The 15347-nt window shown below is 47.6% G+C and overlaps 1 protein-coding gene across 3 annotated transcripts in view; it reads right to left on the reverse strand.

The window, feature by feature from the left end:
* The window catches only part of ABCA5 (ATP binding cassette subfamily A member 5), a 72968-nt gene extending 58208 nt beyond the window's left edge, over nt 1-14760 (reverse strand). For 2 of the 3 annotated variants that reach the window (XM_075014995.1, XM_075014993.1), the window contains exons 1-5: nt 14621-14760; nt 13225-13309; nt 9310-9429; nt 3107-3311; nt 33-194 (exon numbers count right to left, since the gene is read on the reverse strand). In XM_075014995.1, the coding sequence (XP_074871096.1) occupies nt 33-194; nt 3107-3311; nt 9310-9414 (472 nt within the window). In that variant the 5' untranslated portion in view covers nt 9415-9429; nt 13225-13309; nt 14621-14760. The remainder of the gene's footprint in view (nt 1-32; nt 195-3106; nt 3312-9309; nt 9430-13224; nt 13310-14620) is intronic. The other variant, XM_075014994.1, reaches the window with a different exon arrangement.
* Between the last annotated feature and the right edge of the window lie 587 nt (nt 14761-15347).

The raw sequence follows: 15347 nt of genomic DNA on the forward strand, positions 1-15347 counted from the left end.
TCAATGGCTTAAAAGTAAGCCTGTGTATTTACCTCTGGATTCGACATTAAGAGAAGAGACCGGGACAGCCCCAGGAAAGAACCGAAGCTGGTAGGACATGGAATCTTTGAAAACTACACCAACAAAGCTTGAGGGGTTTGAAACACTAGCCTCTTGCAAGTCTTTTTCGCTGAAGAAATCTTGCGTAATTATATCTGCAAAATATTAAAAATGAGAATTACACAGGAATACTCGTGAAACATTTTTTTCCCTTCTACCTCACAGATTTAAGTCCAGCATTTAACAAGTCTGGTATGAGTTTTTAAATGAAAAACGGAATTTTGCAGTGACTATTGTTAACATGAGAGGCCACACATCACTCCCAAAATGTGAAACTCATCAGGAAGAATTTAAAATTGGCAAATCCCCAAAAAAGGGAAATTAAAGTTCCAGCTTGTGGAACCTGGAATTCTTTTCCCCTTGGTAGCCACAGATCAGAGACACCATCTAAGCTACAAGTTTGTACGAGGTTTTGGGCATAGAGTCAGTGTCAGAGATACAGCTGTGCTGGCTCTGTAGAAGAAGCACAACTTAACCGTTTTGATTTTTAAATCAGTATCAAAACCAGATACTGACAGGATACAACTTGTTTTGTAGTACACATGGAATCTAAAACTGAAAGCCTTAATTAAAATACAATCACAGAAGCATGGAACTAGAAGGGACCCTCAAGAAATTATCATTCGAGTCCCCTGCAGTCATGGCAGGACCAAGTACCATCTAGATGGGCAATAAGCCAGAACTGGTTCACCAGGGCTAGTCCCTGGTGGGCTACCAGCTCTTTATCTACCGGCATACCCCACAAAGCCCACTGGCTGGGAATGGTAATTGTCAGCCAACGGGAGCTGCAAGCAGTCACACTTGCATGGGCACAAATTAATACAGCTCTAGCAACCTGCCAGGGGAGAACCCTGGTGAACCACATCCAGCCCACAAGCTGCTTCTTGCCCTCCCCAGTCTAGACTATCCCCAAGAGGTGTTTGTCTGACCTGCTCTTACAAGTCTCCAATGATGGAAAATCCACAACCTCCTTAGCTGATTTATTCCAGTGCTTCACCACTCTAACAGTTAGGAAGTTTCTCCTAATGTCCAACCTAAATTTCTTTCATTGCAATTTAAGCCCATTGTTTTTTGTCCTATCCTCAGAGGTTAAGGGGAATTAATTTTCCCTCTCCTTCTCATAACAACCTCTTAGATACTTGAAAACTGATGCTACCTCTCAGTCTTCTCTTTTCTAGACTAAACAAATTCAGTTCTTTCAATCTTCCTTCACAGCTCATGTTTTCTAGCCCTTTAATTGTTTTTGTTGCTCTTCTCTGGACCTTCTCCAATTTGTCCACATCTCTCCTGAAATGTGGCATCCAGAACTGGACACAGTACTCCAGCTAAGGAAGCCTATTAAGTGCAGAGTAGAGCAGAAGAATGACTTCTCATGTCTTACTTACAACACTCCTGTTAACATATCCCAGAATAATGATTAGGAGTTTTTGGAACAGTTTCACACTGTTAAACTCATTTTTAAGCAGACGGTCCATTTTGGCCACTAGATCCCTTTCCACGATACTCTTTCCTAGGCTGTCATTTCCCATTTTGTGTGTGTGTGTAATGAATTGTTTCTTCATAAGTGGAGTGCTTTGCATTTATCCTTACTGAACGTCATCCTATTTACCTCTGACCATGTCTCCAGATCATTCTGAATTTTCATCCTATCCTCCAAAGCGCTTGCAACCCTCCCTGCTTAGTAATGTCTACAAACTTTATAAGTGTGCTCTCTATGCCATTATCTAAATCATTGATGAAGACAGTGAATAGAACTGGTCCCTGCAGAACTCCACTCATTATGCCCTTCCAGCGTGAATAATTACAGATTCCATTTGCACATATCTGGAATGTAATACGGCAACAAGTACCAGTCAGCATGGATTTCTAAAGAACAAATCATGTCAAAGTAACCTGATAGCACTCTCTGACAAGATAACAAGACTTGAGGATAAACGAAAAGCAATGGATGTGGTATATCTAGTGTTTGGTAAGGCATGTGATACAGTCTTGAATGAGCTTCTCATTAACAACCTAGAGAAACAGAACCTAGAAGTGGCTATTATAAGGTGGGTGCATAACTGGGTTGATAAGCATTCCCACAGAGTAATTATCAATAGTTCACATTCATGCTGGATGAGCATAGTGAGTGGGGTTTCACAGGGATCAGTTCTGTTCAAAATGCTGTTTCTTATGCCCTTATTGATTAATTTGCAAATGTCACCAGATCTTTGCAACTTAATACCTCAGTTATTTACTCCATTATCTCTCCTGGTACAGAAGTTAAGCTGACTGGTCTGCAGTTCTGGGGGTTTTCTTTATTTTCCACATAAACTGATATCTTCCCAAATTTACCAAACAAAGTACAGCAGCCCTCAGTAAATCTGTTAGTGAGAGGTAGAATCTTTTTGGTTTGAAACTAAACCCAATCCTGAACCCCTCCCTAAGGGAATGTCTTTGCCACAGGCCAGATCAACGATTGGGTCCAATGATTGATCCTGAGGGGGAGATTTATAATGTCTAGTAGAGAGTCAATACATTAACCACTGATGGCTCCCTCATTGATTCTCATATGCCCCATCAATGAGAAGGGGTCAAGGGGAGTCACCAGGAGAGCATCTCCAGTTGATAGGTGACAGTGGAAGCACCATGTAAAGTAAATGGACTTCAGCTACTTTACTTACATAGATGAAGTTGCATATATTAAATTGATCTCCTATAGTAATGTAGACTAGTCCTCAGGCGAGATATCTTTGACTTCAGGGGGACCACTGGGTGAGGAAAGACTAGTTGTGAAAGCAAGGGCTACAAGGTTTACCAGATGACTGGCATCACATAATACTCATCAGCTGAAGCAGATAATAATGGCATCGCAGCCTCTTCAAGACATCGGCAGTACAGGAGAGAATTACTGTTTAATCTACCTGAAGAGGACAAGCTGATCAGCCATTCAAAGTCATAATATTGTATTTTCCAGATACACACACAAAAGACCATGAGATGTGGAAGAATGAAATAAATTCAGTACCATCTGCAAAGTATTCAAGAGACACTTTCTGCATGATTTTTCTTGTCATATTTGTCACTGGTGTGTATCCAACAATGAAGTTCGAGAGCACAGAGCGATCTAAACTACCAAGGTCAGTGTTGGGCACCTCGTCAAACTTCTGATTCGGGTGCATCATGCTCATTAATATAAGCCAAAATAAAAAAAAGAGTGGGAAAAGGACTTCCTGTTGAAAAAACACAAAAAACAAGACAACGAGTTAAATCTCTCCTGAAGCTGACAAATTATAAATGCTGCAAATAGTGACTTTGTCTTTGTCAAATTATTTGATTGCTAAGCTTCCTGCACATTTACTGCACTACGTACATGATCATTTTTATCCCAGCTGCTGCTGTGACACAGCAGCAGGATTTTGCTAACGTGGAATGACAACTTAGAAAGCCATCTTAAGATGCAAGTAATCATTTAATTCCCAAGACATTATAAACTAAAGAACAAACTCCGAGCTCAGTTACGTTGAAGTGAATGGAGTTACACAGAGGAAGCTGAGGGCAGAATTTGTCTTCAGATGTTTGTGTCTTTGTGATTTGGCTTTTGGAACAAACTTAACATTAGTATGAACTGAAATTAAAAAAGAACACGTATGTACAAAGTGACCCTCTCTGCTCTGGCAACATCTGTGATCTGGCACAATTTCAGTTAGCCAGACGTCAGCTTACTCTGGATGTGGCCAAATCTCCTACAGCCCCATGAAGTTTATTTCTGACCACCCATCCTGGCTCTCAGGCTACGTCTACAATGCATCACAATTTCGGAAGGACTCTTTGAAAGAACGGCCTTTGAAATTGCATGTCCACACACACAAAGCCACGATCCTCTATTCTGAAAGAGTGGCCCAGCATTTCGAAAGGGAGTGTCTACACAGCCACAGCCGCTATTTCAAAATAACGCGCCTGGAAATGCCGAGGACACAGCCATATGGCTGCAAAGCTTTTCTGGCACCTGCAGCCAGCCGCTCCCTTAAAGGGCCACTCCTAACACTCACACCCTGCAGGTGCTCTGGGCTTCAAGGCTTGCCACAGACCCTGTGCAGGGACCTGAGCTCTACCAGGGACACCATGCCTTCCAAGCAACTCCCCAAGGGGGAGTTCTTCCTGGCTGAGGCCTGCCTGCTGGCTGTGCTGCTTGCCGCTCTCTTCCAGCAAACACCAGAGGGCAAATCACACAGCCCCCTCTTGTGAGCCATTTGCCAGTGGCTACTTCAGTGCCCCTGCCTCCCCGATGATTCAGCAACACTGGGTGTACCCCACCAGCACTGAGTGGTGGGACTGCCTTGTGCTCGGGGAATGGGGCGACAACCGATGGCTGCAAAACTTCAGGATAACCAGGCAGACCTTCGAAGAGCGGTGCCACTGGCTTGGCCCAGCCCTCCAGCACCACAACACCCTCTGCAGAAGAGGGTAGCGATGGCAGTCTGGAAGCTGGCCACCCCAGACAGCCACCGTCTGTTGACCATCAGTTTGGGGTTGGCAAGGCCACCTTTGGGGAAATCCTGCTTGAGGTAAGCCAAGCTCAAGCCATGCACTCACCTTGGAGAGGGGGCCACTGGGAAACGGGGGCCCTGCAAGGGACCGGGAACCACCCAGCCACACACTCATGGATGTGACTGTCTTCTACCCCATGTCATCTGTCTTCTACCCCATGTGACTGTCATCCAGGTGATAACCTGTGTCAGGTTGCCGCCATCAGGTACCCGGACATCTCCATCACTGGCTTTCTTAGAGCTCAGCTTCCCAAACTGTTTCAGTGCAATGGATGGGATGCACATAGCCACCTGTGTCCTGGACCGCAGCACAGGTGTTTTTGTCAACAGAAAGGGGTACCAATCCATGGTCCCCCAGGCCCTTGTTGACACCCAGGGCCGATTCATGGACATGTGCATGGGGTGGTCGGGCAAGGTCCATGACACAGGGGTGTTTAGGAACTCGTGGCTGGGGCACAGGATGGAAGAGTGTACCCACGTCCCCCTGTGGGAGACATGACCATGCACCCTGCAATGTGGCCGATGCAGCATACGCCCTGCACCGTGGAGGACACACCAACCTGTCACAGGACCTTTTCAACACACGCCTGAACCAGGCTCTCAGCTGCACGCCCAAGCAGCATATGAACAGCCACCTGCTGCCCCATGCCACCAGATGTAAAGGGGCAGGGTGTGGGTCAGAGAGGCCATGAGTGAGGCTTTCACCCGGGGCCTGCAGTGACCCTCATCCATTCTCCCCACCACCCCGCATCTCCACCACATGACAGGGACACGGGAACAGGGGTGGAACTTTAACTCTTTAAAGCTGTAACAGAAATAAACTGGTAATATGAACTTCAAAAAAGGTGCCTGCAACTATATACAAGGGGGGAACTATATATAAGAGGGATCCAGGGGTGGCATGGGCGGAGGGACTGAACTGGGGAAGGGTGCCAGGGTGAAGGGGACTCTGTCATCCACCAGGGTGGGAGGGCCAGGAGTTGCAGTGGTAGGGGCAGGGCGAGGGGGATGCTGCGGGCTTGGCAGGGTGTACAGGGGAGGACGGGGGGCCACAGGGGCTGGTGCCATGGTGGCCTTACTGGCCACCAGCCACTGCACCAGTTGCAGGCAGTCAGCTGGGGAGAGATCCAGTGGGATCAGGGCAGAATGTGGGGGCGAGCACCAGGGGAGCCACAGAGGGTGGGGGTTGGTTGAGGTGGGTGGCCACTGCCTGGATGAGGGTTTCCAGGCAATCTGCCACCCGCACCCACACCTCCCGGTCTGTCACCAGCCAGCCCTGGAGCATGGCAATCATGTCCTGCATGATGGCCCAGTTTGCAGCTGCCTCCTGGGTGGGGTGGGCTGGGGGCTTCCTGTCCCTCGGCTTCTGGGGGTGGTGGATCTACGGAGACAGAAGGGGACAGAAAGACAGCCCATAAATCCTGTATTCTGACCCTCGGGGCTGGGGCCCCTGCTACAATGCACCCCCCACCCCAATTGCCTCAGGGCCCCATGGGATACCTGATGCCAAAGGGTCCCTACATGAGGGGGCTCATGCTGGGGTCAGCTGCCGTCCCGCCATTCCCTCCCTGGCCGTGCAGAACGTGGGGCTGTGCAGGGGGATGAGTGCTGAGTGTCATGTGGATGAGTGGCCCCCTGCCAGCTGTGGCAGGGATGGGGTCCCCCTCCCCAGCCCAGAGGCATCCCGAAAACACGGTACCTACCTGCTTCTCCCTTCTTGAAGGCTGGAGATGCCCAGCTAGAGGGGTCCTGGCTGACTGATCCAGGGAGGATTGCCATGACGAGGGTCCCATCACTGGAAACCTCATCATCGCTGCTGGCCCCTTGGTCATGTTCCCTTGGCTGGGGGATTGTAACACCTGAAGGTCCCGGCTCCTCCTCCTCTGTGGCTGCCTTGGGGTCAGGCTCAGTGAGGTGGGGTAGTCACGTTGAGGAGGTGCTCAAGAGGTGGCAACTGCTTGGGCCCCAGGAGACGGTCCAGCTCCTCACAGTGTGGGCACTGGGTGAGAGATGCCCCTGACTGGCTGGCAGCTTCTCAGCTGCAGCAGTACGCCTGCCTCATCTCCTTAACTTTGGTCCACACCTGGTCCCCAGTTCGGCTGGGGTGCCCCCTGTCACTGAGGCCCCAGAGAGCTGGTGAAATATGTCCGCATTGTGGCGACACACCCGTCTGGAGGAGAACGTCCTTGAGCTCCTTCTCAGACCAGGAGAGGCCCCTTTTGGCTCACCACTGGGAGCCCTGGGCAGATTCACCAGGGGATCCCTGGTGGGCATGGGGCTCCTGGCTACTTCCTACTGGCACGGGAGGTGGTGGTGTGGATCTATGCCTTGTTGTCTGCGGGAGGGCGTACAGCTGAGAGCTCCTGCTCCCCCTGCTGCTAGCAGGCTCTCAGCTTCCTGCCACGGGTTGCTGGGTGTGTATTTCCTCAAACGTGGCCAGCAGTGACCACAGAGCCCTGCTTGGGGCAGCCAGATCACCTCCATGCTTCTGCAGCACGCCACCATGGTACGCCCGCTATTTTGAAAGACCGGACCATGAAGCATCTAGACATGAAACAGGGCGTTATTCCCAATACAGGAATCAAAGAAAGACTTCAAAATGCAGCTCCATTACTTCAATCCCACTTTCAAAACAGCGTACGATGTGAGCAGATGCGCAGCAGTGCTTTCGGAAGTGGGCCATATTTTAAAATTATTTTCAAAATAAATTGCTAGTGTAGACATGGCCTAACTGTTCTGTGCTGTTATTTAGTGCTACTTTACCCCTAAATGTCTTCTCAGAGCCCCATAAGCAGTGGAAGTGTTGGTAATGCTGCTAGACAATATTGATCTTCTGTCATTCGGCAAATTCTCTGGTTCAGCACCAGTCAGGTCCAGAGAGGTCGAACATGTATTTCCAGCCACGGAACAGTAAAGCATGTCAAACAAAGACTTGTTTTGCCAAACAAATAAGTTGCATGTTCTCTTATTGACCCTTGCACGTCCCCCTAAAAATCCAGTAACAGAGAGTGATCCATGCTAGTCTATATACGATCAAAACAAAAAAGCGGGCCAGTGGCACTTTAAAGACTAACAGAATAATTTATTAGGAGAGCTTTCGTGGGACAGACCCACTTCTTCAGACCATAGCCAGACCAGAACAGACTCAATATTTAAGGCATAGGGAACCAAAACCAGTAATCAAACTTGACAAATCAGGAAAAAATTATTAAAAAATTTGCTCACCTTGATAATTTTTCTCTGATTTGTCAACTTTGATTACTGTTTTTGGTTCTCTGTGCCTTAAATATTGAGTCTGTTCTGGTCTGGCTATGGACTGAAGAAGTGGGCCTGTCCCACGAAAGCTCACCTAATAAATTATTTTGTTCGTCTTTAAAGTGCTACTGGCCTGCTTTTTTGTTCTAAAAATCCAGGTAAGTCACATCATAGATCTGCTGAGTAAAATTTTATAATAGATCATTTCTAAAATTTACATCATGACATATCCTTCCAATACAATATTTCAATCAATGAATTGTTTGATTTATTGTTCTGTGGTGGAGTTTTGGACTTGAGCTAACATTACACAAAAGTACCTTTCATTCCAGACTCATGTACATTTACGCAGTTCGTGTGCTGAAACAGACGATTATCGCTGGCAATGCTCTTTCCAGTTCTGCCAGTATCATGCAACCAGACACCGAGTGAGCCACTCAGTCTGCCTGCAACCATCTCCCCGTCAGCAAAATGGGTATTATAAGGCTTCATTAATGTTTTACAATGTGCTTTCAGTCAAGAATCAATGACGAGATGGTACTCTGAAATATTAGGTTATCCTCAACAACACTATTTTCTTAATGACCATTTAAACTATTCGTAAACATTTGATTGAATGATCCTTGAAAGGCACCCCAACAGGCAGCTCAACTACTTAATTGCTCTTATCAGTAAGTTTTCCCTGATAAATAAAAGCCATTTTAAACTTCATCCTGTACTTTGCTATATAGAAATCTGCCTTAAAATGACAAATGTTACTTTACCCAATTGGTCGGTTATACTCTCCAGCACATGAATAAAGAAAGCGAAATTACCTCATTCATACACAAAGACACACAGTAACCTTATTTCTATGAAGCATTTCTTTCCAAAGGATCACAAGGAACTAATACAGTCACAGGCATCCTTCATTGGTGTGTGGACCACATGCCTTGCCCTTCCTTCATCACAGCGAGCTGGAAGGTTGTTGTAACCAAAACCATCTCCCAGGATAGGGTAGTTTTGCTAACTACACTTGTGTATCTAGAATTTGCAGGGTGTGCTGTCTGAACTTTGACTGGATGTACCGCACGGCTCTCACAATGTTGTGTGCAATCCTAATGCACCTCACTTCACATGCTTGTGCGTTACATGCGCATGTCACTTTAGTCATACTGGTAGAAAAAACCCATATGAATGAAAAACAGACGACTCTGGCAACCCTGACCATGGGCAGCAGTAAACCAAGTGTCTGATGAGCCCCACATAAAATCCCAAGGGGCCGCATGTTGCCCTCCACTGAGCTAATGTGTTTCAGACCTGAGCTCAGACTAATCAATTATTCCTTCAATAAGAGGCAACTTAAGAAATCTTAGTTTTGTTTGTTTCTAACTCAGCTAATCTTTCATCCATCATCAGACACAGACAGCAGTAAATAATAACTCACCTGCACGCTACTCTTCTTGGTCCTGCACTTAACAAGATAGTTCTTAAACAGAAGAGCTTTGGTTTGTCTCCACACCCCTGACTCTCCTGCGGTTTCCATGGCCATTTCTTCCAAAGCAGCCTGTTTAAAAACAAACAGAGAAGCAGCTGAAGTGGCAACTGTTAGGCGTACCTATTCCACATATTTAAATGTCAAAAAGTAAAACCATGCACCAGTTAAGTGTACTGCTCTATGCTGCTCATCAACTGTTTTCCATTGTGTAAGCCAGATCCCGCTTTATGTTAAAAAGTCTGCACGCATTCGCACTCTAGACACAATTTGCAATTGCAGAAAGGATGTGGAACTGGGCTGCCTTAAGGCTGCTTGGCATTGAGAGATGTCCTTTTCACACTATCATCTTTTATTCCAGCATGTCAATTTTCATATGAAAGAAAGAAATAAAGCTCCAGGCGAAGGGTCTGCAACATTTCCAAGGCAGAGTGCTGAAATTTGACTTCTATGTGCAGTCCGAGTGCCAGAGACACTTTTAAAACCCACTCATAGTCCTACTTACAACAGCTTCATTAATAAATAATGAAGCTGCAGAACTTTACTGTTTAGGTGGTGGTTAGTAGCACTAGCTGGTCTTTTGTTAAGCAACAGACGATCCGGCTTGGAACAAGCTCCTGGCTGCATGAGAGAGAAGAAGTGGGGCAGAGCTCCTGCTTTGTGTGCTGATGAAAATCACAGAATCATAGGGCTGGAAGGGACCTCAGGAGGTCATCTAGTCCAGCCCCCTGCTTCAAGCAGGATCAACCCCCACTAATTCATCCCAGCCAAGACCTTGTCCAGCCAGGACTTAAAAACCTTGAGGGATGGAGAATCCACCACCTCTCTAGGCAACGCATTCCAATGCTTCACCACCCTCCTGGTGAAGTAGTTTTTCCTAATATCTAACCTACACCTCTCCCTCTTTAGCTTCAGACCATTGCTCCTTGTTCTGCCACCTGACACCACTGAGAACAGTTTCTCACCCTCCTCTTTAGAGCTCCCCTTCAGGAAGTTGAAGGCTGCTATTAAATCACCCCGAAATCTTCTCTCCTGTAAACTAAACAAGCCCATATCCCTCAGCCTATCCTTACAGGTCTTGTTCTCCAGACCCTTAATTATTTTTGTTGCCCTCCACTGAATCTGCTCCAGCAAATCCATACCCTTTTTATACAAGGGGGCCCAAAACCGGACACGATATTCAAGATGTGGCCTCACCAGTGCCAAACAGAGGGAAATAACTACTTTTCTAGATCTGTAAGTCAGCTCAAATGCCACTCTTCACACCCGTGCTAGGGGTTGCTGACACCTGCTCTAGGCCCTAATGCAAAAACCTTCCAACCCAAGGGTAAAAAAGGATGCAAAGATGTGTGCCTGTGTTTGCAGAAAGGCTGAAACGATACTTCTACGTGGTGTCAACTACCCCATCCAACCCAAAGGTGCAGAAACGGTAATCAAATAGATAATATGAAAAGGCAGCTTTGTTAACTATGTCACTATGATACCAGCATAACGGAAAAAAACATCAAATTATAAAAATTATATCAGCTACTGCCTCTATCATCCCACCTGTGCATTCCTGGAAAACAACCAATTCTTATTCCCTTAATTAGCCCCTTCCTAAGATGACTCCCTGGAATATAAAAGAGTGCTGTGCACTGTCCTTTGGAGAAATTAATCTGAACACATTCTTCAAACAAGCAGCTGAAGACGGGTAGCTGATCTAGCAAATTACACACAAGGTTGGAGAGCACAGCTAGATTTTAGTCAATGATCTGCCCCTGACTTGCTGGCAGGCTTTGGGCATTTCATTTAACCTTTACATGTCTTCATTTCCTAAGCTGTAAAAGTTCTTTAAACGCCAACCTGTGTTAATAATTACATCTGATGGGCAAACATACAGATATAATTTCTCTAGAGATTATCAAGTCAACATCTTTAAATGGAATGAAAAACAGCACTATGACAAGATGCATTGCTACTTGTATTTATTTTCATTGTTCCTCAAATTCTGCTCCTGAATTTCAAACAACACTACAGAAATCATCCAGTTCTCCAAACCCTTACATCACTAAGTAGGTCAGCTGACTTACTCACTGTGAGTTTGCAGACCTGGGGACTCAGACCTCATGTCCTCTATTTTCAGAGGCTTTACTCTTTTTTAAGTTTAATTAAAATGCATCCTCTAGGTTTGGCAATTCCAGTTTAATTAGATGGACATTTAAGACCAATTATCATAGCAAAAATACTCCTGTGCATTCAGTAGGTAATTCACCAAATTTTGCAGTTTAGCTAAAGGACAAAAATAGTTTCCAATGTATTAAATGAATCGCTAATATTACCTCTTGCAAAGTGTCCTCAGACAGGACAATGAAAGAGCATAACACAAAAGTGCATTTCACATAGGGGAGAATATAGCAGACTTTCCTGCAATCAGCACTGAGAAGGAAAATGGTTTGAAGCAAGGCAATCCTGGGGGTGGTTCAGCCAAAGGAGTGCCCTGAAAATTAGCCTTCCTAAATTAGTTTCACATGTTGGGATAAACGCGCATATATCAGCAGAGCACAACCATAGGTTGAACCAATCTAGTCGAGCACTCTTGAGACCTGGCTGGTGCTGAACCAGCAAATTTGCTGAACCAGAGGAGGTCAATATTGTCTATCACATTACCAACACTTCCACTGGATACTGGGCTCTTAGAAGACATTTAGAGGTAAATCAGAGCTAAATAACATCACAGAAAACTGAGAGCCAGGACTCGTGTCTGTAAACAAATTTTATGGGACCACGGGAAACGTGTCCACGCCTGTGGGAAACAGACATCCAGCTAACTTAAACTGTGCCAAATCACAGATGTTGCTGGACTAGAGAAGTTAACCAGTACTAAAAACAGAAGATGAAAGGACCAAAAAACATTACTTTTGTTTGCCAAACAGCATTTCCATGTCAACTGCAAAGACTTTAATTTTAAAAAAAATTCACAGTTTAGCTTGTTTATCTGTTTAGGCTGAATGTGAAAGTAACCTGCCACTCTAACCCGACTTAGAAGTGTGGTTGAAAAGCAACATCCAAGTCAGCACCCGAGGATGACGCTCAATGAAGGGATGAAGAAATAAACAGTTCCTTGTCCCTGATGGGCATTAGGATGTAGGAAGGCACAACTACAAAAAAGGGAATTGACCTCATCCTTTCTGCAGGCTTCTCGAACATTTTAAGCTAAGGGTTTGATTTAAGAATTTTATAAAGAAAACTAAATTCTTTGTCAGTCTGACTGCTAAGGAAACAAATGCATCTTCCTCTCTCATGAATGCCAGCCAGACCTGGAACACATTTCCCACTCAGTTCCCTTTTTGGGTTCACACTCTCTTCTAAAATCAACCAAGTCTACCAGAACTAAAAGATATGCATAACCTACATTTCACAGTGCTTACTGCAGAGTTAGGTAACACCACACATAGTAGCTAAAGCACTGATGGCATGACAGGTTTCCATACATTTATGCTCCTCACCCTTTATCATCACTCACTATCGTGTAGTACAGAAACATTACAACAGACAGTGGATTGGTGTGTTGGAGTGGGGGAGTCTCAAAAGTGAATAAATGTAAAGCAAAAACATCCCTAATGTTTCACTCTCCTCCATACACCCTGCCTCTTGCTTTGCAGGCCCAGGAACCACTTCTTGGAAAATAAAGCACAACAACATTTACATAAAAAGTCAACCCATCTCCTCCCCCGTTTCACTTTCCTGCCTAACAGGTACGTGGCCTCCTCCCATCTAGCCAGTTTAGGAATGACTAAAGGCCCATAACTTGACTCAGACAGTCCATTTCAGCCTCTGAGCCTCCATTTTCCCATCCGCAAAATGAGGCTAGCAATCTTCACCTACCTCATGGGGCGCTGCGAGGCTTCCTTAACATTTGGGAGATCCTCTGGTGCAAGGCTCTTAAAAGGCACTGAAGTGTTATGCACCACTGCACACAAACAAAACAGCCTTGCTGACAATCAGGATACACAGGAGAGACTACGCCATTAATGCGGCTATAATTCTAGACATTATAAATACAGAGCTACCCACCTTTCCTACCTACATTGTGGAATGTATACACCTATACTAATACATTACGACAAATATTCAAGACAAACTGGAGTATGGGCTTGCCAATAGTATGTAATATATATTACACGCTACATATATACACAAACCCAATGTATGTGTGTGTAGATATCTATGCTTATATTACAACAGAGATGCAAGCCAAACTGGAGCATGGTTTTGCCAATAGCATGCAATTATCCCTCTACTTTTTTCCATCCGTGTGTGAAATAAATTTTGTTATGTACAGAGGCCTGTGCAGATGTGCACCACCAGTAGAAAAACATGCTGCCTGCTGTGGGTGCTCTGCTAATCAGCTCAGCATGTCCTTAATTTCTCCTGGGCAGCCACCCAAGTGCTCAGCTTACAGGGAAAGTTGGGGGTATGTAACATAACGAACACACACCACTTTTTATAAGTAAGTGAAAATGGTGCATGTGCGTAGAGATACCTGTACACAAATACACTGCAATGGACATGCGACCCAAACTGGAACACGGTATTGGCAATGGTCTGATCAATATCCACCCATACCATTGTTTACACACTCAGTGGGTTAATCTCTAAGGTGCAGCCAGACTGCTTGTTATTTGTGAAGCTGCTGAGTGTCACAGCTCCCTCTGCACAACTATTCTAGATATTGGGGTGTAAGTTACACATACTACAAAACACTGGGGGAAGGGGGAACCCTGCCCCTGCAGCCCTGTCCCCCCATGCCGCAAGCTATGGGGGAAGCCTGCCCTGCAGCCCTCTCCCCCCAGTGCCCCAAGCTAGGGGGGAACCCTGCCCTGCAGCCCCTCCCCGCACGCTAGGGGGGAACCCTGCCCTGCAGCCCTCCCCCCCCGTGCCCCACGCTAGGGGGGGAACCCTGCCCTGCAGCCCCTCCCCGCACGCTGGGGGGGATCCCTGCCCTGCAGCCCTCCCCCCCCGTGCCCCACGCTAGGGGGGATCCCTGCCCTGCAGCCCTCCCCCCCCGTGCCCCACACTAGAGGGGGATCCCTGCCCTGCAGCCCCCCCCCGTGCCCCACACTAGAGGGGGATCCCTGCCCTGCAGCCCCCCCCCCCGTGCCCCACACTAGAGGGGGATCCCTGCCCTGCAGTAACACAAACATACACCCTCTCCTACCACCCCGCGCCGGTCTCTGTTCCAACGACCTCACCACAGACCACCTCCCCACCCCCCACTTACCCGGCCACCCGCGGGCTGCTCAGGGCCCACACGGCTCCACCCCACGACCCTCGGTTCGGTTCGGTCCGGTCCGGCTCGGCCCGGCCGCCTGCCGCAGTGCCCCGCGCCCCCGGAGCTGGGCGGCTGCGGCAGGGCCTGAGCTCCCTGCGCGGTCGGCCGGCCCACGCGGGGCGGAGCCGGGCAGGAGGCGGCGGGCAGGCCCCGCCGAGCCAGCCGAGGGGCGGGGGCTGTGTCCTCCCATGGCCCCACTTCCGAGGGGCTGGCTGAGTGGGGGCGGCTGCCGTGTGCCCCCCCTAGGATGGGGGGGGGGGGTTCCTGTCCCAGCCGCCCTCCCCCGCATACCCATCGCTATTTGGGGGAAGGGGGATCCTGCCAGGCAAGTGCTCTGCACCCACATCAGGCTCTTGTATGGACAGGGCGCCCCCCACAGCCCCCTAGACTACTGGGGGACCGGCTGCCCAGGACGCGCCCCTGCCCATCACCCTTCCCCGCCCTCCCAGCTCTCTTGCAGCAAGGATCTTGGCCAGGCAGCTGTTGCACACCTGCACCAGACTACCATGGGGGCAAGATGCCCTCCACTCCCAGAACATCTTTCTCCCAGGCACACACACTTCCATCAAGGCATTGGGGGACACCCTGCCCCTGCACACACCCTTTGGGGTAACGCCGCAGGCATTTTGCTCCAGCAACTCCCTTCCATCCCAGTTGTGGCCAGACACATGGGGGA

Source organism: Carettochelys insculpta, chromosome 20 (genome assembly GCF_033958435.1).
Source record: "Carettochelys insculpta isolate YL-2023 chromosome 20, ASM3395843v1, whole genome shotgun sequence".
In the NCBI taxonomy this organism is placed as follows: domain Eukaryota; kingdom Metazoa; phylum Chordata; order Testudines; family Carettochelyidae; genus Carettochelys; species Carettochelys insculpta.